Raw genomic sequence first — 25495 nt, forward strand, 5'->3', positions numbered from 1 at the left:
GACTACTAAACGCACAGCCTTCTTTTAACAATAGAATATCGAAATACACATTTCCTTAAAACTTGTCGTCTTTAAGTATAGGTTTGCTTAAATTAACTAACCCGCATATGACTGACATAATATCGTCTATATGTGCCAAGATACTAGTATCCAAGGTATCGTGTAAAATTGAAAATATTTTAATTCGTTGCATGATTCGTTCGACATAAATTCGAGCTTTCGCGATTGCTTCGTTCAGCTGAGCTTCAGTTGGTGACAAACGGTTCTTTCTTAAGAATGGTGGGATGTGTAATTTGATTCCTCGCGCTGACAACTCTGTTTCGATAGCAAATCCTTTATCGGTCATAACTTCGTCGATATGTGGCTTCAGGTTTTAAATTAACTTTTCATTGTTAAAAATGAATTTGTCGGATGCCTTTCCTGAATATGCCTTACTGTAATATGAAATTAGACCCGCTGGAGTAACTCCCACTAAAAACTATCCCTGAAGCACAACGGTATATTTTTCCTGATTTCACTTTTCTCCGGCATATACACAAATGTAGCGAGCATCTGCCCCAACATATGCACAGTATGGCTAAAATATTTTGCTACGGTTGATGGATGTATACGAAAAAGGGTACCTAAAGCCGCAAACGATAAGTTCTGTTTGATCTTGGTCATAGTTAAAATAACACGATCAGTGCAGTGCATCACATTTTTTTTAGGATATACCGTCTCTAACTTATTGACAGAATAGCACAACTCTTGTAAAACAGCAAGAGTTGGTATTCCAGTCCATGTATTGACATCCTGATCTGTAATCAGTAAATCGGAAAGAATTATGTCACGGGTTTTAAGCTCTTGGATCACACTGTTAACAGCAATTGACTCCTTTTCCAAACGATAATCCGTGCTGTTGACAGTTTCACCTGCTGTTCCATCATCATATTGTTCACTTTCATCCATTACGTGAACTGAAATAGGATCAGTTTCCGGTTGATAAGGTTGCGACGGATCATTAAAGGATCGATGTTCATCTGGGTGTTCATCAGTATCATCACATGGCATATTATCGCTGGAGCGGATATCCTCTTCATCATTCGTCATATGAATAAAATCCCTTGGTTGAAAGTGAGCCTGGCAAATTTTCTCATCTCCGCGGCCAGCCAGCTTCATAAATTGGCACCATTTTTCGAAGAACTTGTTTCCAGCCGTAGGAACTCTGAAGAATTTTACCGTGCCGGAATCGCTACTGTTTGCACATTTGGGAATGATGCAATTTTCTTCCGTTTCGCCTCCCATCGAAAGCCTAATAAAGATGAACAAATTAGTTCACTTTGATGAACTTATGTTACATAAAATACTTACTATAACTTATGTCGTTTTCGTTTTTGCGGTTTAGCTACACCGGTGCTACACCGCCGAACACCGAAAATTTTTAGGGTGTTGCTATCGGCTGCACCTTTGTTTACAAACAAATGATGATAAACTGTCAATGACTCGCGCTTATTGCTGCTTACACTACACCGGTGTAGTGTAGTAAAAACGAAAACGACATTAGATAGTTAAAAATCTAACTCATTCAGTGTAATAGGATTGTCTAAAACCGTAAAATTTCAACAGAAATACGTATTTTCCTAATCAAATCCAACAGAACACTTGGGTTTTGACAGCTCGAAAACAAAACATCATCATTTTGCTTGCTGCGCCATCTCTTAGTCAATCTAGCGGCAATTCATCAATTGGAACATATGGGTAGTCTGAGATTAACGTGCATAGCCTGGTACGCAGCTGAAAAGAAAACGGAAAAGTAATTTTTGAGGATTTTTCCCAAAAGAAAATTTGACAGCTATAGTCTGCTAAATTTTGAGATTATAGGGAGATGTGGTCAAATTGTAAAATCAACACTTATTAGTGTTTATGTTGTTCAAATGCATCCAAAACATCAGTTTTGCAATAAACGCCAATATTACCTAACGGAATAATTGATCAGACCATTATTCCGCAAGGAAAGTGAAATTGCATTCAGAATGCGCCACCTTCATGTCGAGCACGATACTAATGTAATCGACCTTTCCTTTACCGATTTCTTTTGAACTGCGTACTGGGTCAAGAAATGCTGAGGAAAAGTAATTTCTTTTGCATTCCGTGTCCTATCCCGTAGCACGTAAAAACGTCATTACTTTTCAGCTGCGTACCAGGCTCATACAGTGAAGTTTACCGTGAAAGGAAAATACAAAAAATGCCTGAAACTTCTGTCAATTGACAGATGCATCCGCGTGCATCACGACATGAAAAAACTTGTTTGTTTTGAACACTTTTTGTTATTTTTTTAGCATTTATTATTAGTGCATCGAATGATCATGTTGCAGTTCAACATTTTGCGTTTTGCAGATTACATTCGGTTTATGGTTCATATTCAGTGCAAAGGGAAAATCTATCCAATAAAAATCAATTTTAATGTAATCGGATGATTTATCTCATGATTGGCGATACTTGAAGAAATACCAGCAAACATGTTCGCGAAAATTCTATTTCGTAAGTGAATGTTGCTCAGTAAAACGTAATTGTAATTTTATTATCATCACGTAAGCCTGTCGGTTATACCATTGCTCAGGTCATTGTAAACAGGGAGCAAAATATAATGTACCTACATAATTTATTTTTGTTTGTTCAACATCGTTGGATTCGTTTCAGTTAAGATTTTTGATTCTATTTCAAATTTCATTTTTATGCGTTGTTTATTCATGTTCAATTAGAGGCATTATTGTATTTTGCATTTCTAACTGGACTCCGCAAAAGTGCGGAATCGCTAAGAAAGTGCGCTTTTACGTTGTATCGTCTTGGTGTCTCCGAGCACTTTTTCGTTATGAACCAAGGAAAAAGTGCGCAGAAGATACCAACACGATTTAACGTAAAATCGTACTTTTAGCCTTTCCGCACAATACCCCAAAACTTCGGTCCTATTAAATCGTATCGTATTATTTTGACTCCGTTAGCGTAGACACCAACCCCGAGATAGTTATGTCTCATAAAATTCATAAAATTAAGTAATGTGCGCAATGCGTTATATCAAATTGACTTGTTTGCAAATTCCTCTATCTAGCACTGGGCCGCGCAGGTTTCTTTTTGATTTCGCGCTAAAATTTCGTTAACTCTTGAGAGCTGCGTGTCAGTTTACTTGGCAAATGCCGCGGATTCACTTTTAAACTCCCGCCGAAAACGATCTTTTTCTGTGACGGCCCACAAAATTTTATTGACGAAAGTTTTCCGCGTTTGATAATCGGTTATTCCGTACTAGCAATTTTTTTTGTGTGTGATTGATTGTGTGTAACTTATTTTAAAAATCGTGTGAGTGCTAACTTTTGTGCTTCCGAACCCATGAGTTTTTAATATTTACAATTTTCTTCTGCATACCCTCGACAGGACGTACTTTTATAAATATGGCGGCTTCGATCGGACCGGAAAGGCTTGGTGCTTCGTGCAAGAAGCCATTTACTGTTTTCATTGAAGGAAACATCGGTAGCGGCAAGACAACTTTCCTGAACCACTTTCAAAAGTTCCAGGACAGCGTATGTTTACTGACGGAGCCAGTGGAGAAGTGGCGTGACTGCGGGGGAGTTAATTTGCTGGATCTTATGTATAAGGAACCGCATCGGTGGGCGATGCCATTTCAAACTTATGTGACTTTGACGATGCTGAATATGCATACCCATCAAACGGACAAAAGCGTCAAGCTCATGGAGCGGTCCATGTTCAGTGCCAGGTAAGTTGCATTATTCTTTCAAACTTTCCCAGATATTAAATGGCAACATGAGCAATAACCGCTGATAAATATCATTTTTTGGTTGTACGAATGTATGTGGAATTATCGTCTTGTTTTACCGTTATCTAGATAGGCGTTCAAAGTATAGTCACTATATTCATAGTCTGGTGGATACAAAATCCCGCAAACTGACAACTAAGTTTTTTGCAATAGAAATCTGGCATCCTTTGAAAATGCTCAAGCCTGTGCAGAACGTTTTCGTTTTACGCAAAATAAACATTTTTTATCTAAACAGAATAAAATTTAATATCAATGCTTAAATTTTTGTACGGAACAGAAGGAAATGTTTAAACATAATATCGATCAACATGCACTTTTTAGCAGCGCCGGTGGTGTAGTGGTAAGTCGGCGTCGCAGAGAAGTTCTGAGGCATAACATGTCTGATCACGGTTGCCTTCGGAAGGAAGTAAAGCCGTTGGTCCCCGGTTCATGAGTTGATGGGTTGATAGGTAGGGTCATGGTGTGGGAGCTACCTCCCTGGTGTCGGTAGCATTGGTGTTCCGCACGGAAAACAAATCAAGGAAAAAAAACACTTTAAATCCATAATACATTGCATTAGCCAAATTTCCATTCTATCCTGAACAAAGCTATCAACATATTTTGTTTGCCGTCTACGCATTTGTCGTGTCGATGTTCCCCGTTAAAAACGCAAACATAGTGCATTCAGGAACGTATTGATAAATTACCACCAAAACAGACTACATTTTAGTTCGATTTAATTATCGTCACGACCTCGAAACTTCTACCACATTAAGCCAATAAAAACAGTGGCTCCCGCAAGTATACAGCAAAAAAAAAATTTTTGTATCGATCAATGTAATGTATGAAATAATGATGTAATAGCAAAAAGCAGATACAACTTTACATCAATGGATGTAATTTTGTTCGCAAAATCGATGTACATCGTACAACGTTATATTACACAACCGATGGATTGACCTGGTTGCAGCAGTTTGGTTGTAATATTCAACAACTTTGTTTTTCTGATTTTCGTGATTATCTCCGTCAGATTATGATTATAGTGATATAGTTTAAAGTGGACCCTCCCCTTGGCTAATTTTTGCACCTTGCTGTTGGTGGGCGGGCTTAATTTCATGCTTTATAGTGGAGTGTTGGAGACGGTAGGTTTATGGTCGGCGTTGCTGGCTCATGCCGCGATAGAATGGCGTCATGGGCAGGCAATGGAGATTACTAAGCTTCCCCTCTCTGATAAACCACTGCATGAGAGAACCAAAGATCTAGTCTAGCAGTGATAGTATCACACTTGTTACTCCTTTGATTGAGAGCCGCGTCGTAGTACGCTTACGTATAGGCATTGACGTTGGGTGTGATACTGGCGGGTTTTGCCGCAAATCACTCTTATTTTATTTATTTTTACGCAGATAGATTTATTTGGGTTTGCAAGGGAATTATACTGTTGAAATATTTCAGAAAGTGCCCAACGGGGCTCCTTCTATTTGCGTGACAAGCTTTCATTGTTGTTTTCATTGAAGTATTACTCAGGAAACAATGTTAAACATCATTTTGGTACATGGTATTGTAACTAATCTTATATGTGGTTCATGTTTGAACTATGGCTCGGGATTTCCACTGTGGTGTGCTTCTATTGTGACATACCCATATGTATTTTTGTGGTGCCACATAGTGGAAACGTGAGAGCGTAATTGGAACATTTACCCTATACAATATACAATTTAAAATTAGCTTGGAAACTAACTTCAAAGTGAAGCATTTTAGTCACTTGAAGGTGTCACCTGGGACGAACAAAGATATAATTAATATATGTCAAAGCCAGAAGTACTTGAAACACGTTAAATTTTAGTTTAAAAGCATGGGTTATGATTGTGTAGGTAGATTAGAGATTCCAGTTATTTATTAAATAAACTTCAATTAGAGAATTCAGAAAGTTAATTAACATAAGAGGGGGTCCGCTTAGGGAGGCGACTAGCCTTTGAAGTTGTATAATAAATCTTCCTATTTAGTGTATTTGTTAATTACAGACAATGTCAATAGCGAAAGTCATATCTTCAACCAGGCGCTTAGGAACAAGTGAAGTTTTAGGAAAGATGTGTTAAATATGTGTCAAGGGGCCTCATAGCCTAGTCAGTTAAGGCACGGTATTACCAAGCCGGAGGCGGCGGGTTCGATTCCCGGTCCGGTCGAGGGAATCTTTCGGGTTGGAAATTTTCTCGACTTCCCTTGGCATAGAGTATCATTGTGCTTGCCGCACAATATACAAATTCATGCATCGGTATTGGCATGGAAAGCTCTCAATTAATAACTGTGGAAGTGCATTTAGAATACTAAGTTGAGAGCACGCAATAAGCTAATATGCGGTAAGCAATAAGCTTGAAATGCGAATAAGAAGAAGAAGAAGAAAGTGTTAAATATGTTGATAGGATAGGAATTAGGATTGTTGTGCTTTAGTTTTCGGTAAGGTATGATGTGTCAACAAAACCCTTTTGAGCAAATTTTCAAACATCAAATTGATTGAGTGATTTATTGAAAGACATTGCGTTGCGAAAATTGACAAGTCATACATCTAACATAGTAGTAGTAGCAGTGTCACATAATCTTATCACAATTGCTGCAAATATTGCTGAATACGGTTCAAAACTAACATAACTACTGACACTAAAATCACAGACAAATAGACGTAACCCTTCATTGTGTATCTTCGTTCACGTATTTAACGGTTGATTTGAATATTATCAGTTCCCCGACCTACTCGCCGCAGCGCTGGCATCGGATCACTTTGACATTTCTATACATTCTATAGAACTTTTATGCAATATTGTTTGCGAGTTAGCGAGCAAGCTTCTTTTCCGCAAGAAACCCGAGAGATGTCGTTACTGAGGTCCTATGTTTTGAGATACTATGTTTTCAAGAAAAACTTTTTCAAAGAGTTACGTCTGTTTGTCTGTGCTAAAATGATCCCGGAACTAACACTTATCCATTGCACTTTTAGTTATATATTAGTTTTATTTTTCTACTAAGTCATCTATGCTTCTTTCTATTGTTTGGATCAAGTACAACTAATACTAATCTACCTTTATGTATGTTTTACTCCATTTAACCAATTATCTTTATGAATGGCGAATTATATGACGTGAGACACGTACAAGCTGGAACTCAAAGAATTACTTCGAACAGGATATCAAACAAATTCAGGACCAATCCAAATGAGACCAGAAACCAACAAGGCATCGGGGCGTTATATACTCGGAGAGGTATTTGATAAATAATCAAAAAGTGATAAGTTAAAATCATAGTGGAGCCAAGGATCATGAGAGGTAATTGTCAATAATTCATTAATTAGTAGAAATCTCGATAACTTTTTCAAGGGAGCGTATCGGCTTTTGTAGGCGGTGCGTTTCGTCGTCGATTTGGCGTAACTGGTGGCTCGCCCGCGCGTGCTGGCACTATCATCAGATAGGGGAAATTTGCCTCTACATGCTGGTGGTGTTGGTTTGGTAAGCGTGTGCGAGCTGCCGGATCGACGATCGGATGCATTGTTTGCAGGAGCTGGTGCTTCCCTTTGAAAAAGTAATCGAGAAATAACCATATTATCCTGTAATTGATATTACTATTTTTAAATATCAATGAAATTAGTCATGACAGAGTAACAGAACGAGTTTAAAAACAGATGGGGAAGGACAATAGACACAAGTTGACACAATAAACAAGACAAGTGGGGGTTAATACACAAGACAAAATGACAAAATAAGACTGGGACAAAAATCAACATTTTAAAAAACAAGAATGCGCAATTATATTATCAAAACTATTTGGATCAACACAAAAACAACAGTGACCAAACGGGCACCATAGCCTAGGAACGTCTGTGTGTTGATTAAAAATAGAGGCTCATAGAAGCAAAATTCCAGTGTAGAGTTTAAGCAAGTGCTACCTCTGACACTACAAAAAAAAAAGTGACTATAGTTTAAAGTGGTGTATAAGGATTTGCACCGTCGGGGTTAACCTCAATCGGATGACAGTTCAGTGTTTCTGTTTACGTGGACTTCGTCGATTTAAACTCCAGGATAATTTGGATAACTTAGAAACTCATACATGGAATTGGGTTGTAAATAATGTGCATAGACATCATAATTCTGCTTGTATATGTTGCATTGCTATGGACATTATCTTTGTCGTACTTTAACTAGTAGACCTTGTGATCTTACGTGATACCAAATATATCATCACAGACAAACAGACATAACACTCGCAAGTTTTTCATCGGACAAGCATTTAACGGTCAATTTAAAAGTATCGTAGTTGGTAGTACAGCCACCTGTGGCGCGCATAGTCAATTCCCTTGCGTTTGACGTTTACACACTATCGCCATCTGTTCAGCGTAGTGCCCACCACAGTGTACTCAACAGATGGCGGTAATGTTTTACCGACGATGTTTTACAGTGAGAAATATTCATTGTGTTATGTCTGTTTGTCTGTGATATCATATTAACAATATGATCCATTCATGCCTTTTCCAAATATTGCAATGGCGACCCGCAAAATATCGCTGCACGTACCATCTAGCGTTGAAAAAGGTAAGCAACAATCAATCAATTACAGTCGAGGGGTGCGTATATAGCACTTATTACAAAAGTAAGAGTCACATTATTTTCATTAATTACATTGTGTATAGAACTTTAACATTTGTCTGACATGTCACTGTTGTCATTTTATTTGATAATAATATGCTAAAATACATTCATTTGAAATATTTAAAAAAAATCATTTGGTTTACCCCTCGTGACGATAAACAAATACATTGGTAGTCTTTTCGGCCACAGAGGTGCTTTCATCGCTAAAAATTTGGTTCGCCAGCTAAGCGAAATAGTGGATCATATTGTTAATGTAATATATTTGGTGATACGGTGGGTGATAGGGTCTGGCTCCTTTACAATGTTGGTAGCTATTCGATTATTTGTTAACGTTCGTTAATTCGTTAATGCAAAATGTCTGACTGAGAATTTCAAAAGATATGTGAATGCTGGAATCCAATCTACGAATTATACCATAACAACACTAACGTGAATGATTAAAGAGAAGTCAAATGAACGATTTTTTGACGTAGGACTACGTCTATGATTTCTATATGGGGGTACACTTTGTGAAAACTGAAAATGGAACATGTAACAAATTATCAAAGATTTTGAACGTTAATAACTCAGCTGCCCGTGGTAAAATTTCAATAATTTTATCACCAATCGATCAGAAATATGGCTACGTATCGATAACAATGCTTCCGAATGTTGATTTTCAACAAGAAACTATTGAAAAACTGGTAAATGTCCAGCATTGTCCAAAAGCGTCGAATTAACTAACAAATCCACCAATTACCTACATGCATATGCTGCTTCCCCAGCACAGTCGTCAGAGAGTAGTAAGTAGACGAAACAAGTGGCATTCGCCTCCGATCCTCGGGCGCGTGCAAATAGGAAGGATGAAATTGCGTAATATTTTGTACACTCATCGCCATATTCAGAACCACACGCTCCCAACGACCACACAAAATGCTCTCCAGAGTTGTAATCTTGTAACCAAACTTGGAAACAGGGGATACACTCAAAAATATATCACATATCATATATGTAATGCATGAAATCCATGTGAATTTCACATAGCTTTCCAAAAAAAGTTGACGACAGCCTAAAGAAATCGTTTATGGACTTTGTCGTTCAGTTTTTTTTCCTGGAAATAAGCTAGAATTAAATAAAAAAGGTTTTTTCCCATACATTTTTAACCGCTTTACTACCAAAACATTCAAATTTGAAAGAGAAAATTCACTCTCACGATCTCAATATCTTAACATTCCATGTATTTTGATGACACTCTGTAATATTTGGAAATGAGGAAAAATCTTAATGGTGAAAATTATTTTTGTAGTTCTTTAAAAATTCTACTTTAAACTCTTTTCTTAAATGAACTTGGTGGCCCTGAAAAGGGCCGTTTTGTTACTTGGTTGTTGGTGATAATGATGCGTAGACGACATCCATGGCCGGGACTGTCTGCTCTTGGCGTGTTCAGTGACGGGATCACGGATCACATTTTCTCGGCACACCTTCAGCACACCTCGGGTTTCCTCGTACATGGCGACTCCTTTACCAAATCCTTGCCACGACCAGTCATGCCTCCTGCTTGTTTACCGTTGAACGGGTGCATCGCACCTAATGCGAACGCGACTTTTTTTTTTTGACTTTAAATGATATTTATTTCTTATGTTTGTGTGGTTTACATGTCTGAATTTTCAAGTGACACAGATGCGTCTTTTCAACTTTAGTTCTTTTGAATTTCAATTATTATTAATTACAGTTCCTAGTCCTATCAGGCCTGTTTTAAGAATGACCACCTTGGTGGGGTTGGCTTGTTGTAAATTTGAAAAAGGAGGCTACTTATAACTACTATTTACAACTACAACTAATCTACAACTACTAAATACACCTAATCTACTATATACAAATTGCTTATCAAAGCATGTTCTGATAAATTACATTTTTGTGCAAATTTTGTCTTAATTTCGATAATTCTGGAATCTATTTTGGCAATGCCTGCCTCTTCGTGTAAATTTGTTATTCTAGTGTCGAAAGGACGATCAAGCACCATCCTCAGCACTTATTATGAGCGACCTGAATTTTGTTCCTGCGAGTCTGTGCACATGATTCCCACACCGGAGCTACGTAGAGAATCGCAGGTGTTATGATTTGTTTGTAGATAGCCAGTTTGTTCATCCTTGAGAGGCAGAAATGTCATACACCTAACCAATGCAGAACACTTGACTACAGTTTTCTCTACATGCGAACGGAAGAGGAGCTTTTCATCGAACAACATTCCGAGATAGGTTACTTCGGCAGACCACTCAACCCTTGTGCCATCCATGATTACAGTACAAGATGGAGCCGGTTTCAGTTTGGGCGATTGCCGATGGAGGAACATGATTGTGTTTTGGAGGCATTGATTTTGATTTTCCACGTGGTGGCATAATCAGCAAAGGCGTTAAGGCATCGTTGAAGTTTGTTCGTTATTTCGCGAGGCATCCTTCCTTTGACGGCTATTGCGGTATCATCTACGAACAGGAAAAACACGCAACCGTCACCGAGGGTAGGAATGTCGGAACTGTAAATGCCCAGCAGACTGCCTTGCGGGACTCCTGCTAGGATGGAAAACATGTCTGAAAGACAACCATTCAACAATACCTTAAACGACCTTTGCTGGAGTTAGTTACGGGTGATTTTAACCAGATGTAATGGGAAGTTGAAGTTACAAAGCTTGTACACAAGTCCGTCATGCCAAACATTGTCAAACGCCTTTTCAACGTCTAACAAGGCCATGGCTGGCTGTGGACTTGGATGCAGCTTTGTTACTTCGGATGTTATTCATCGCACTACCGGGCACTTCTGTTTCCTTGCCGGTCGAGCCACTGATTGATCTAGATGCCGATCATCCCGCTCTCGTCGTGTCATTTAGTTTACCTGCGCCGATTCTTTTTACGCCGTCATCTGAGTGCTACTCTTTGGACTTTCGCCGGGCCGATTATGTTGCATTGAACAATGCACTTGCGGAAATTGATTGGCAATTTATCGAAACTGCCGCTAGCGTGAATGATGCAGTAGATTTTTTCAGTGCTGCACTGGAAGATGCTATTTTCCGCATTGTCCCAGCTCGACGACCTCCGCTAAAGCCTGCATGGTCTAACTCACGCCTACGCGTGCTAAAACGTCAACGCTCTGCCGCCCTCCGAAAGTATTGTAACTCTCGCTCGCCGTACTACAAACGACTGTTCAATTTTGCGAGTCGTTTTCTCTATAATCGACACGTGAGACGCACGGAAGCGAACCTTCGCACGAATCCGAAAAGTTTTTGGACGTTTGTCAACTCAAAACGAAAGGAATCCGGGTTGCCTTGTTCCATGTTTCTCGGGAATGACTCGGCTAATAGTGAAAGAGAAAAGTGCGACTTGTTTGCTCGTCATTTCAAGCAAGTGTTCAACGATTTCTCCGCTTCGCCAACACAAGTGCTGGATGCTGCTGTTGGGATGCCACGTGATGTGTTTAGTTTCGTTATTCCGCGCATTTCAGAAGACATGGTGATAGCCGCAACACGCAAACTGAAGCTCTCGTTCGCCTCCGGACCTGACGGCATTCCGTCATCAGTTCTAAAACGTTGTGTAGCCAATCTCTGCCTTCCACTTGCGAGGCTATTCAATCTCTCGGCACAGCAATGTGAGTTCCCCTGCCGCTGGAAACTTTCTTATCTGTTCCCAGTGCACAAAAAAGGAGATAAACGGAATGTCATAAATTATCGTGGAATCACCTCCCTGTGTGCCTGCTCAAAACTGTTCGAGATTATCATAAATGGTGCTTTGTTCGCACGCTGCAAAAATTATATCGATACAGAACAACACGGTTTCTACCCGAAGCGCTCCGTGTCCACGAACCTGGTGCAGTTCACTTCTAACTGTCTGCGATGCATGGATTCAGGATGGCAAGTCGATACGGCGTATATGGATCTAAAAGCTGCTTTTGACACGGTGGACCATAATATCTTGCTGGCCAAGCTGGAGATACTTGGCATCTCGTCAACTGCTGTGGATTGGTTCAGATCTTACTTGGTGAATCGCTATGTCAAGATTGGCGCGTCGGAATCGGATGTTTTCTCAAACAACTCGGGAGTCCCGCAAGGCAGTAACCTAGGACCGCTACTATTTTCGATCTTTTTAAACGATGTCGCCTTGCTGATACCATCAGAATGCCGCGTTTTCTATGCAGACTATACGAAAATCTACAAAATTATTAAAAGCCTCTCGGACTGCTGGGATCTCCAGAATATGTTAGGTATTTTTGCTGACTGGTGCTCAAGAAATTTGATGAGTCTAAGCATAGAAAAATGTAACATTATTTCCTATCACCGAAAAATCGAACCAATCATGTTTGACTATGTTCTCTACGGACGCTGTCTTGCTCGTGTAGAGCACATAAAGGATCTCGGCGTTACCTTGGACTGCAGACTTACTTTCAGAATCCACTACAATGACATCATCTCCAGAGCTAATCGACAATTGGGCTTTATTTTCAAAATTGCCGACAAATTTTGGTGACCCGCTATGTCTCAGGTCACTTTACTGCTCGCTTGTGCGATCCTTATTGGAGTCAAGTTCAGTTGTTTGGTGCCCTTTCCATGCTAGCTGGATCACTAGAATTGAATCCGTTCAACGCAAGTTTGTGAGATATGCTCTTCGTTTCCTCAACTGGCGTGACCCAACGAACTTGCCACCGTACGAGGAGCGTTGCCGTCTCCTGGGAATCGAGCCATTAGAGGTGAGACGGACGGTCGCTCAAGCTATGTTCGCTGGAAAGCTGCTTACAGGTGACATTGACTGCCCAACACTGCTGTCACAGCTAAATATGTATGACCCTGAGAGGTCTCTTCGTCAACGCGACTTTCTGTTTTTGGAACCACGGAGCCGGAATTATACACAACACGAGCCAATTCGAGCAATCAGCCGGCAATTCAACAACTTTTTTTATATGTTCGACTTCAATGGCCGGCTACTTGGCCTTTTCCGTACCGTTGACCGTAACTATTTAGTTTAAGTTTTATTCATTTAGACAGTAATTGTCAGTTGAATTTTTCAATAAACAACAACAATAAACAATCACCCGTACTAGCTGATGATTGGTGGAGTGCCCCTTTCTGAATCCAAACTGTTCCGGAAGGAGAATGTTGCTTTCCTCGACAAACTTGAGCAAACGATTGAGAATAAGTCTCTCGAACAATTTGCTTAGCGCTGAAAGGAGGCTTATTGATCTGTAGCTTGAAGACAATGTTGGATCCTTACCGGGTTTGCGGATTGGTATGATTTTTGCTACTTTCCAAATGCTTGAAAACCCGAAAAAAATAATTATAATAAAACAACGAAATTATAGCGGCGCCGGTGGTGTAGTGGTAAGCGTGATTACCTCTCACCCCAGCAGACCTGGGTTCAATCCCAGTCGGCGCCGCCGGGATGTTCTGAGGCATAACATCTCTGATCACGCCTTCCTTCGGAAGGGAAGTAAAGCCGTTGGTTCCCTGGTTCATGAGTTGATGGGTCGATAGGTAGGGTCCAGGTGTGGGAGCTGCCTTCCTGGCGTCGGTAGCATTAGTGCTCAGCACGGAAAACAAGATCGACGAAAAACAAATCAAGGAAAAAAAAAACAACGAAATTACAATGATTTTTACTGTTGAATTTTGAGTACATTAAAATTTATTGTTAAATTATTGTACGGGAGAAAAAATAGACTTCAATTTTTAACGAACAATGCGAGGAACAATGCTCAATCAACGAAAATTAGTGTGATGAGATCAAATTAGTTTGGGAAAAATCACTTTTTTATATTGTTAAGATGCTTAACAACCCCCCTTTTTACTGTAAATTTCTCAAATAGCATGATTTTCATTGTTGTGAACAGGCATGGAAAATCATTTGCATTCATTTCATACATTCATTTACATTCATTTGCCTCTAACTTTTTTCATCAATAGCATTCCGCAAAATGATGTATAGAACTTTTGTAGCTTTTGTTATTAGCTACAACTTTTGCTCACAACTCAAATCTGTATCTCTTATGCATCACGAACTAGAGCGGGCAGAACTTGTTACTGTTTTTCAGTGAATGTAAAATACATTCACTGAAAAACAGTAGTGGCTTCTGTTCACTCTGGTTTGTCATGCATATGAGATACGAATTTGACTTGTTAATAAAAGTTGTAGCTAATAACAAAACCAACAAAATATCTAGACATCATTTTGCGGAATGCTGTTCAAGAAAAAAGTTAGAGGCAAATGAATGTAAATAAATTCACGAAATGAATGCAAATGATTTTCCATGCCTGGTTGTGAACCATGAATTTCGTTGTGATCTTATGGTAATGGACAAAAATTTCCAATTTTTTGACAGTAAATATCATGGTTACAAAGACAATAAAAATCATTATATTTTTATTGGATTTTTTTTTACGGGAAGTAGTGCAGTTCCAAACATCTGTTAAAGAAAGCGGTTAGAAGAGACTGCACTTTCATGCTGAGTCTCTTCAAGATCAAGTTGAATATACCGTCAAAACCCGGGAGCCTTTATGTTCTTGGTGCATTTCAGCGCTGAGCAAATCTGTTGTACTGTAATCATATCCGCCGGAGGCAAGACACGAGGGGGGCATCTAGGTTTTGAACGCATTGCGCAACTTGATCATCGAGCGGACTTTGGATAGTTGAGCCAAGCAAATGCGATGAAGCGACATACTCGCCGATCACATTTGCTTTCTCCTGTGGGGTGATTAAAAGCCGATCGTCATAATTTTCGACTCTGAGAGGTGGAACGGGTTTGGGATGAGTTTTCAGGACCTTGGCTACCTTCCAGAATGGTCTGGAGCGGTCGTCCAGATTCTGGACAACACGCCCGAAACTTTCATTTCGGAGTGAGTCCATTCTGGAAGCAATCTGCCTGTTCAGATCGGTCATTTCACGTTTTTTGCCCAGATCTCCAGTCCTCTGAAACTGGCGTCTACGAACATTTCTCAACCGAATCAGTAATTGGGTGTGGGAATCAATAGCAACAAACTTACTCCTCACAGGAACTTGTCGAACGTATGCCTCGTCAGCCATGGATATGGCCTGTTGGAGTCGTTCCAACGTCCGGTCGATGTCATCTACGGTGTCGAGCGGTGGATTTTCATTGATGTTGCTGTCCACCATTCGTCCGTACTGAACCCAGTTGACATGGTGGTAGTTTTTACACAGGCAGCTTCTAGCAGGAATCACATTGACAGCGACTTCAGTCACCACCGGTTGGTGGTCGGAGCTGAGATCGTTTTGCGCCTCCGGCTTGGATAGTCCGATGTTTGACAGGAAAAAGTCCAAGGTGGAGGGATTTCCCGCCGGAGAGATGAAAGTTGGTTCGTCCGGAAATTACACAGTGTACAGTCCATGTTGTGCGTGATGGAACAATAGACATCCGTTCCGGTTCCTCTGGTAGTTCCGCCAAGCTTCATGGCGGGCGTTCAGGTCGCCCCCAGCGATGAATCGGGAGCTAATACGGGTGATGGCGGTCAGGTCCTTGTTGAATTGGATTCCTAGTCCATTGCTTGCGGTACACTGGCGTGGGCAGTAAACAGCGATAAACCGGACGTTTCCAGTTGGTGATTCCACCTCCACACTAACGGCCTCGATGAAAGAAGTGCGGATGTGGGGCAGAGTGCAAAACTTGATTCCCTTTCTGACGATGACCGCTACCCCCCCCCCCCCCTGGAGCTGGTGCGATCAAGCCGGATAATGTTGTGGTTGGGCAATCAGAAGCTTTAGGTGGGTCAGGTGGGACCCATGTCGATGCTATGCTTGCGGAGGAAGTCGGCAAGCTCAATCTGTTTTGCTCTTATAGAGCAAGCGTTCCAGGTAGCGATGGTTAGCGGTTTAGACACCATACTGGATGATGAACTTACCGAGCACTTGGATCTGTACGGGCTTATTGCGGCACTTACGTAGAGCACCGGTCATGTTGATGAAAATCTCCATCAATTCATCCGCTGTGAACAGATCGGGATTATTTGGTTGAGCTGTTGGTTGTCTCCAGAATTCAGGGGGGGATGGAGAGTTTTGTTCAGCAGAAGATCCAGACGTTTCTTGAGGGGGGCGGTTCGCACCCTTGGATTCGCTTGTCAATGAAGAGGCGGAAAGTCCTCCGCCCTGAACGCCGGGGCCTTATCCTTCCTTCGTGCTGGTTGATTGTTGTTGGACGCCTGATTTCGGATGCGCTTGAAATCCTCGCGTATAGGGCACTGCTTATTGGATCCTTGGTGAGCACCACCACAGTTGGCACATTTAAACGCCACGGCTCCATCAGCAGGGTAGTCGGAAGTGGCGTAGTCTTGAGCGCAATTGCCACAGCGTGGCTTAATGTTGCAGTTGCGGGTGCCGTGTCCGAAGTTCAGACACCGTTGGCACTGAGTTACATCACGATGGCCGCCACGATATGGCTCCCAGCGGACGATGATGGAATTGATGGAGCGGATGGTTTTCAGCGCGTTGAGCGTCACCGTTCCCTTCTGGAAGTGTACCAGGAAAAGGCAATCCGGATACGCCTTCACATTTTTGTCCTTCCTTGTCATCCGATAGACGGCACTTGGGGCCATCGGTCTCTGATTTCAGCTTCGATAAACTTCGGGTTGAAGTTTGGCAGGCCCCTGATGACGAACTTGAATGGCTTCTCACCGGGAATGTCGTGGGTGAAGAATTCCAACTTGGAAGTCGTCAGGTGGGCGACAACCAAGTCATATTCCGCTTTGGTACGGAGAACCACCTTGGTGCCGACTCTCCCCAACTTGTATTCGGCTTTAACGCCCAGCGTCGCTAGATCCGCGATGAGCTCATTAAGATGGGCATTTTTCATTAGCAATGGAGGTAGCTTCACTTTTGCCGCACTCGGGCCGGCAGAATTTTCGTTGTCGATGGCGTCGCCGAAATCACCGATGTTGCTGGCGTTCGTCGCTGTGACGTCATCACGTCCACTCGCACCATCGGACTGGCCTTGGTGTTTCTTCCTCTTATTGGATCGCTTCACCGTGGCGGAGGTGGTATTCCCAACATCGCACAGTGGCACGAATATGAATAAAGACGGTCAAAAATATTTTCTACCCTTTTTCGACGTTTTAGAGACTGGGTGCCTTGGGAGAAGTTGCTCAAAATTATAACTCGCATCTTTTGAAATACACACCTGAATAATATTTAAGCTAGTATTACACATCCAAATTCTAACTTTTTCCAGTTACGAGATAATGGTTCCATGTCTTGGACAAAGTTGCAGAGCAGTTGATTTCATGAACATTTGCTAAAGACACCAAATTTCTACATCTTAACTCTGTAGAGCTATAATAGATTTTCTTTTAAGACTACCTTAATATTGGTTTTTTAAGTTAATTAGTGCTTTTTTCAAATTTGATCAATTTATCATGTTCTAAGAAATTGTTGGCATCATTAAAATATACAACTTTGCTGAATACACCAATGCTCTTCATTGACATCAATGTGATATACAGCCCATCAAGCGTTTTTGTGACGTCATATTCAACGGCTCGAAAAGAGGGTGGGCGGGCCCTGGCGGGGTCTAAAACTGGTTGTATTTTGAAGATTACCTTATAAAATAGTACTTCTGAAAATTTCAGCGTTGGGTACTGAGGGGTACCTAGCCAAATCTCGATTCGAAAATGTCAATATTATATACAGCCCATCGGACGGTTTTGTGACGCCATATTGAACGGCCCGAAAAGATGGTAGGCGGCCCCTGGCTGGGTTTAAAACCGATTGAATTTCGAAGATTACATTATAAAATAGTACTCCTGAAAAGTTCAGTGCTGGGTTTCCAGGGGTATCTAGTCAAATTTCGAGTCGAAATAGTCAATGTTATATGTACCCCATCATGCGTTTTTGTGACGTCATATTCAATGGCTCGAAAATAGGGTAGGCGGGCCCTGATCTAGTCGAGAACTGATTGTATTTGGAAGGTCACCTTATAAAATAGTACTCCTAAAAATTTGAGCGTTGGGTACCGAGGGGTACCTAGTCAAATCTCGTTTATATATATTTAGTACAAGTTATAAACCAATGTGTGCTACGAGTGTGCTACTTACTCATGATACAATTTACAACTATATAAAAATTGCATTATCTTGAAATGTTATCAATGGGTTTGTACATCAACTGCATATTCTGAACTTTGATATTTTGAGTATGCCAATATTGAAAAAAAAATATGTTTTAATTACTCCTTACCTGACTATCTTCGATAATATTTGACATGACGATTTCCATGAATCTGCTCCGCCCACACTTTGAACAATTCCATCCGACAAAGATTGAATGAATTCATTTTGAACCACAACTTCAATACAAGTTGTTCGTAAAGAGACGAACCAGCTACAGGCTGAAAGTCTCTATAATAAAGCAAAAAAAAAAAAAGTTGTTCGTGAAAAAAATCACACCTAGATAATTAAATAAACTCTATCGCTCTTTGCTATCTCCAAAACGTCAAGCCCAAAATAGTCATCTGCAGCAGCGTTCAGCGATGTGCACGAGGAAGTTTCAAACATCTGTTGTGAAGTCACGTTCCATGTTCTGAAAAGAGGGTGGTGTGGGTAGGTCCAAAGTTGGAACCCTTTAGAACCGTAGTCAGAATTTTATCATTTATTCTAGTTTTCTTGAAAGTTATACCGATATTTTAGTCCATATTGTATATAATAAAGGGCAAAGAATATACCAATATTATTAGCTTGCATTATAATATTTGCAACTATCAACATATGAGTATCAATATTGCAATGAATGTACATATCAATGTAGGTACACTGAAGAACAAACACATTAAGAACAAACCCATTAAATACATCTCCAGATTAAGCTTAATAATTTAAATAATTTGCAAGTTCAAACATGTGTAGGTTAAAATCTGTTAAAATCATTGATTCATAGCTCAATACCCAACGCGGAATTTTTCAGGAGTACTATTTTATAATGTAATCTTCGAAATTCAATCGGTTTTAAACCCTGCCAGGGCCGCCTACCATCTTTTCGGGCCGTTCAATATGGTGTCACAAAACCGTCCGATGGGTTGTATATAATATTGACATTTTCGAATCGAGATTTGGCTAGGTACCCCTCAGTACCCAACGCTGAAATTTTCAGAAGTACTATTTTGTAAGGTAATCTTCAAAATACAACCAGTTTTAGACCCCGCCACGGCCCGCCCACCCTCTTTTCGAGCCGTTGAATATGACATCACAAAAACGCTTGATGGGCTGTATATCACATTGATGTCAATGAAAAGCATTGGTGTATTCAGCAAAGTTGTATATTTTAATGATGCCAACAATTTCTTAGAACATGATAATTTGATCAAATTTGAAAAAAGCACTAATTAACTTAAAAACCCAATATTAAGGTAGTCTTAAAAGAAAATCTATTATAGCTCTACAGAGTTATGATGTAGAAATTTCGTGTCTTTAGCAAATGTTCATGAAATCAACTGCTCTGCAACTTTGTCCAAGACATGGAACCATTATCTCGTAACTGGAAAAAGTTAGAATTTGGATGTGTAATACTAGCTTAAATATTATTCAGGTGTGTATTTCAAAAGATGCGAGTTATAATTTTGAGCAACTTCTCCCAAGGCACCCAGTCTCTAAAACGTCGAAAAAGGGTAGAAAATATTTTTGACCGTCTTTATTCATATTCGTGCCACTGTGCATCGGTGGGAAGAGTAGCGTACCTATTTGATATAGGTACACTCGTGCTACCCTCACCACTGTTCTTCTCCGCTTTCTCTCAAAGCCTGCTCCGGGAGCGCTGTCTTCTCATCACACGATGCGACCGACACTGGCGATGCGACGAGGCGAATAAAAGTTTGGAATGAATTATCGAACAACTCGACAGAGCGAGCTAACACCGAACTGAACTGCTTGACGATCAAGCAGAGAATCTGTAATCCGAACGTGCAGTTAGCTACCTGTTACATAGACAACCAGCTCTACCGGTACCACATTTTCTCACTTCTCATTGGTTACTGTGTATAGCCAATAGGAAGCGAGAAAATATAGTACCGGCAGAGCTGATTGTCTATATAACAGGTAGCTAACTGCGCCTTCGCATTAGTTGCGATTCACCCGTTCAAAAACAACCAGGAGGCATGACTGGTCGTGGCAAGGGTGGCAAAGGATTTGGTAAAGGAGTCGCCAAGTGTCATCGTGTGATAACATCCAGGGCCTGCCATTCGTCGTCTGGCTCGACGTGGTAGTGGTGTCAAGCTCATCTCCGGTCTGATGTACGAGGAAACCAGAGGTGTGCTGAAGGTGTGCCGAGAAAATGTGATCCGTGATGCCGTCACTGAATACGCAGCTGCCTACACGTCATCATCATCTTCCAAAGGCTTTAAGTCTGTACTACCATCGGCCCTTTTCAGGGCCACCAACATTTTCTAAAAGAGTTAATTTTCAGAACATGTCCCAACTAAAATTCATATCAAAAGGTTCTTTTCAGGGCAGTCACTAGTAAAGGAGGGGACTCGAACCATCATAAGAACCTTTCCTTGCCCCAAAAATCCCTGCATACAAATTTTCACGCCGATTGGTTCAGTAGTTTCCGAGTCTATAAGGGTCAGACAGACAAAAATTTATTTATATATATATATATATACTAGCTGAGTGTGCCCGGTCTTGCTCGGGATTCAATATGAGCTTGAGTTTATGCGCCGATTTAAAAAAAGCATGCTATATTGTACGTAGCCCCCCCCCCCTATTATCTAAGGGGCTACCCCCTATGATTATCTCCTTATACCCTCACACTCGCCCCCACATGCCTAATTTGGTTCCATTTGCTTGATTAGTTCTCGAGTTATGCAGAAATTTCTGTTTCATTTGTATGGGAGCCCCCCCTTACAGAAGGGGGAGGGGTCTCGAACCATCATAAGAACCTTCCACGGCCCCAAAAACCCCTGTATACAAATTTTCACGCCAATCGGTTCAGTAGTTTCCGACAGACAGACAGACAGAAATTCATTTTTATATATATATATAGAAGATGATAATCGATAGATGGATAGATTTACCTAATTAAAAAGGAAATACTAAATACATATAATAGGGGAAATAAATGTAATGTCGGCCTAAATGGACCTAATTTTGGGCCCATACATAAATTCAGCAATCGCTAAATTTTCAATAGCGACCAAAAATATCCATTAGTACCGGTCCAACTAGATAAAACTGATAAATAGCAGACTTTTAGCGATGGGCTTAATCTTAGATCCATAGGCCAACATTAGAGCCATTTCCGCTATAATTAGGAAAATCAACAACTTTTTTTTTTTCCTTTGGTTTGTTTTTTCCGTTGATCTTGTTTTCCGTGCTGAGCACCAATGCTACCGACGTGCCAGGAAGGCAGCTCCCACACCTGGACCCTACCACCTATCGACCCATCAACTCATGAACCGGGGACCAACGGCTTTACTTCCCATCCAAAGGAAGGCGTGATCAGAGATGTTATGCCTCAAGAACATCCCGGCGGCGCCGACTGGGATTGAACCCAGGCCTGCTGGGGTGAGAGGTAATCACGCTTACCACTACACCACCGGCGCCGTTTAATCAACAACTTTTCGAAATGCTCAATGGATGGTCATTCGGGGTAATTCTTTGTGGGATAGTGGCGTTCAGGGCAATGAAGTTCGGGATAGTGACATTCGGGGTAATGTCGCTAACATATTTGAATAGTTTTTACACCAAAAACAAAGTATTTCGGGAAACAGAGTTTCCGGGAGATGTACCGGGAAATTATACATTCCAGGAAATTGTTTTCCGAGGGGGGATTGGCATTTCGGGAAATGACGTACAATCCTTATTCACACTTATAGGAACATACTTTATTAAAAAGAAATACAGTTTTCAGTCATTTAAGCAAACAATTTTTTTTAAGATACTGTTTCGTGGAAAATATGTTGGCGTCTGGTAGTTTACATCAAGGCATGTACAACATCCTGCAAGAGTGGTACGAATTCATTCATGCGAATATACACATTCAAGCAGATTTGATAGGTAACATCAGCTGATTTTTTAGTATGTTCGAAAGAAAGTTTATCATGAAACATTTGCTTTCATTTTAGTGTACCTAAGAACTAACCCGGAAATCGTATACGATAGAATGATGAAACGTGCAAGGTCTGAAGAAAGTTGCGTACCATTAAAGTATCTACAGGAATTACACGAGCTACATGAAAATTGGCTTATCCATGGATCGTTTCCAAGATTAGCACCGGTAATTGTAGAACATTGCTTATAAAATTGTCTTAATTTAACATAATTGTGATGTTCTTATTTTTATTTTTAGGTTCTGGTGTTGGATGCTAATTTAGATTTGAATAACATAAGTTCGGAGTATAAGCGATCCGAAACCAGCATTCTCAAACCAATTCTTATAGACAATACCAACCAGCATCCCATCCTTGCATCACCAAGTAAAAGATCTAGAACTGAATTGTAGTATAGTAACGATATTTCAATAATTTATTTTAAACAGTTTGCAATTATCTAGCCCCCAGCATATGCTGTTTAAGTGTACATGTTAAATTATTACAGTTGTAGAATACAACACATACATTCACAAACAACACACAATATATAGGCCAAAGAAGCAAAAAATTTACAGAATGCTTAAAAAATAGAAACAAATTATGTAAAAACAGATTATATCACCGAAATCAGCTTTCTAAAATGGTATCTCCAAATTACAAATAGTAACAGTTTAGTTTATCCGAAATCTTTCGGATATGGCTATCCCAAATTCATATTCTACAGTAGTAGTAACTAAACACTATTTATTAGTATTACTTAACCATAAGTCGGTACTGTGCCAACACCGTACTTGACACGGTTCCTAATGATGACGCATTCGTCTATTTTTGACCGCATCTTGATTTTGACGAGATATTTTTCATCTAGCGCACAGGCACATCATGTTAGGAACCGCATCAAATACGGCGCTTTCACGGTATGCATAGTAAAACAATTGTTGTCAAATTGGTTTGGTATTTTGCTTCAATAGATGATAACTCTTATTACTCCCATTCCAATACACCGATGAACAAAAATATCAAAACATGGAATTACATTGTCTAAATGCGCTATATGCTAACATATTTCGGATCGTAAAACAAAATCCCTGGCCCTAAGCACTTGTAATGTATTTTCCTTCACAGTGTGCAAAAATTAGATTACCATAAACTTAGTCGAGCTAATATGAAATTAGTGTCTATGAATGAATTCTTTTATGTTTTACCCTTCTTACAAAGAAGGGTATACATCGTTTTTTTCAACTATTTAGGCTTCAGTAAAATGGCACCTGATTTGATCTCGGGTTGGGACCTGGATTCCGAACTTGGATAATCATATGTTCACCCCTATTCTGTATTTCGTTTCGAACGAAATTCACATACAAAATTTTTTTTTTTGTATGAGAATTTCGTTCGAAACGAAATACAGAATAGGGGTGGTTATTTACACACTAATCCAGTCAGTAAAGTTTTGAATTGCGGAACTGTTCGGTAAAAGTTTAAAAATCCGTGGAAAATTCAAAAATGAGAAAATTTATTCCGAACTTGTACAAACTAAATTCTTTTAATCCAATTTAAAATTTGCCGTTTTCATGGACTCCTTACAAATAACGATCATTTTAATTTTTACCGGCTCTTTCAGCAAATATAGACCAACACATGTTCTTATTCTTGCTTAGGGATGCGTATCTGGAGGAACATTGCAAAAGGTCAAATTGACATTAATTGAATTTCTCTTTGAATCACCATGTTAATAAATTTTTAGCTGTTGGTGTAGGCACAACCTAGAAGTAGCAAGATGGGTCAGTTAGTACATTTATATATTTGTTTGTCAATATTACAGGTACAATGCAACCCCAATGATAGTTTGTTTTTTCAAACCATCATTGAAGCTACATTGAACCTGTTGCTGTTGACAAACAAAACAATGCATAAATCAAGTAGATGACCAGCAAAGCTCGTCTAGATGTAAAGATATATGTACCTAAGTCCCATATGAAAATAATAAAATAATTTCGGGCCAACATTATAAGATTAAAGCAATGTTAGTCAAATATATTAAGCAGAACAATGAATTTGGTCAATTCTCTTCATGGATTTTCTCTTTCGTTAATAACTTGGCTGCAGTAAAATACCATATCTTATTCTTTAATTCTCATGGGATGATGCGTGTGGCTCTGGGGGCACCTACAAAATTTTCAGGTGTTGTTAATGCAATGTTCGATGTACAAAATGTCACAATGGCAACAATGATAATTTCTTTGCATTCTTCTGTGTTTTGATGTGATTTTCCGTTTACGTCAGGTTTTGTAAACTTCTCCGGTAATGCCTGAAACATTCCCGGATGTGGTCAATGTGGCCGTGATTAGAGTCGGTGTGTAAAGAGTTACGCCAAGAGTGAAGCCAAGTCGATGTGAATTACACAAGGCCTGGCTTAATCGGCTTATTGGTATTAGTGAAATGTGGAAATGTTTAGTGGTGCTTGTCGCAATGTTTATCTTTTTACACGAAACAGCTGTTTTCTGTGACGACATTTCCAGACCTTGTATGACTGACATCGAAGCCAAGTCTACTTATTGAACTGTCAAACCGGCTACCGTGCAAAGTAAACGAATATTACGATGCTATGAAAGCTCCACGAAAGGTATTGCAGTAAAATATAAAATATAATCGAAGAAATGATCATAAACACGCATATACCAATTGTCATGGGATACGTTTGGTAATAATCAGTAATGAGAATTTGTAACATTTGTTTTTAAGATAATTCGTCAAAATCACTGATATAATGATTTACTCACTGTACCAAACATCACCCTCTGTTCGAATGAAACCTCAGATCATTCAAATCAAAATACCGAAATCGGGTTCTCGAATGACAGCTGCAATCGAATGACGATTGTTTTGTAATCAGATGATGCTCCTCTTGAATACAGAATGAACATTGATACGAGAAGCGAACGGACCTCAGTTGAAATACGTAATGCTCTCGTAGAATAATTGTCATCCGAAATTGGAATGCATATGGTATTGGCACCGACAAACCGACAGGACACTT

At 40.0% G+C, this 25495-nt stretch overlaps 1 protein-coding gene across 2 annotated transcripts; it reads left to right on the top strand.

Moving 5' to 3' along the window:
• The first annotated feature begins 2346 nt into the window (after positions 1 to 2346).
• dnk (deoxynucleoside kinase) lies at positions 2347 to 23858 on the top strand. 2 transcript variants are annotated; one of them, XM_065237918.1, is made up of 5 exons: positions 2347 to 2520; positions 3409 to 3748; positions 22305 to 22423; positions 22492 to 22643; positions 22716 to 23858. In XM_065237918.1, the coding sequence occupies exons 1-5, from the start codon at positions 2499 to 2501 to the stop codon at positions 22866 to 22868; spliced, it is 786 nt and encodes a 261-aa protein (XP_065093990.1). In that variant the 5' UTR covers positions 2347 to 2498; the 3' UTR covers positions 22869 to 23858. The 2 variants fall into 2 exon arrangements, with proteins under 2 accessions (XP_065093990.1, XP_065093991.1); XM_065237919.1 differs by lacking the exon at positions 2347 to 2520 and adding an exon at positions 3205 to 3333 and having other exon boundaries at positions 22716 to 23856.
• The last annotated feature ends 1637 nt before the right edge of the window (positions 23859 to 25495 follow it).

This window comes from Ochlerotatus camptorhynchus, unplaced genomic scaffold, assembly GCF_037179485.1.
Source record: "Ochlerotatus camptorhynchus isolate MF236.1 unplaced genomic scaffold, CSIRO-AGI_Acam_v1.1 ptg000660l, whole genome shotgun sequence".
Taxonomy (NCBI): Eukaryota; Metazoa; Arthropoda; class Insecta; order Diptera; family Culicidae; genus Ochlerotatus; species Ochlerotatus camptorhynchus.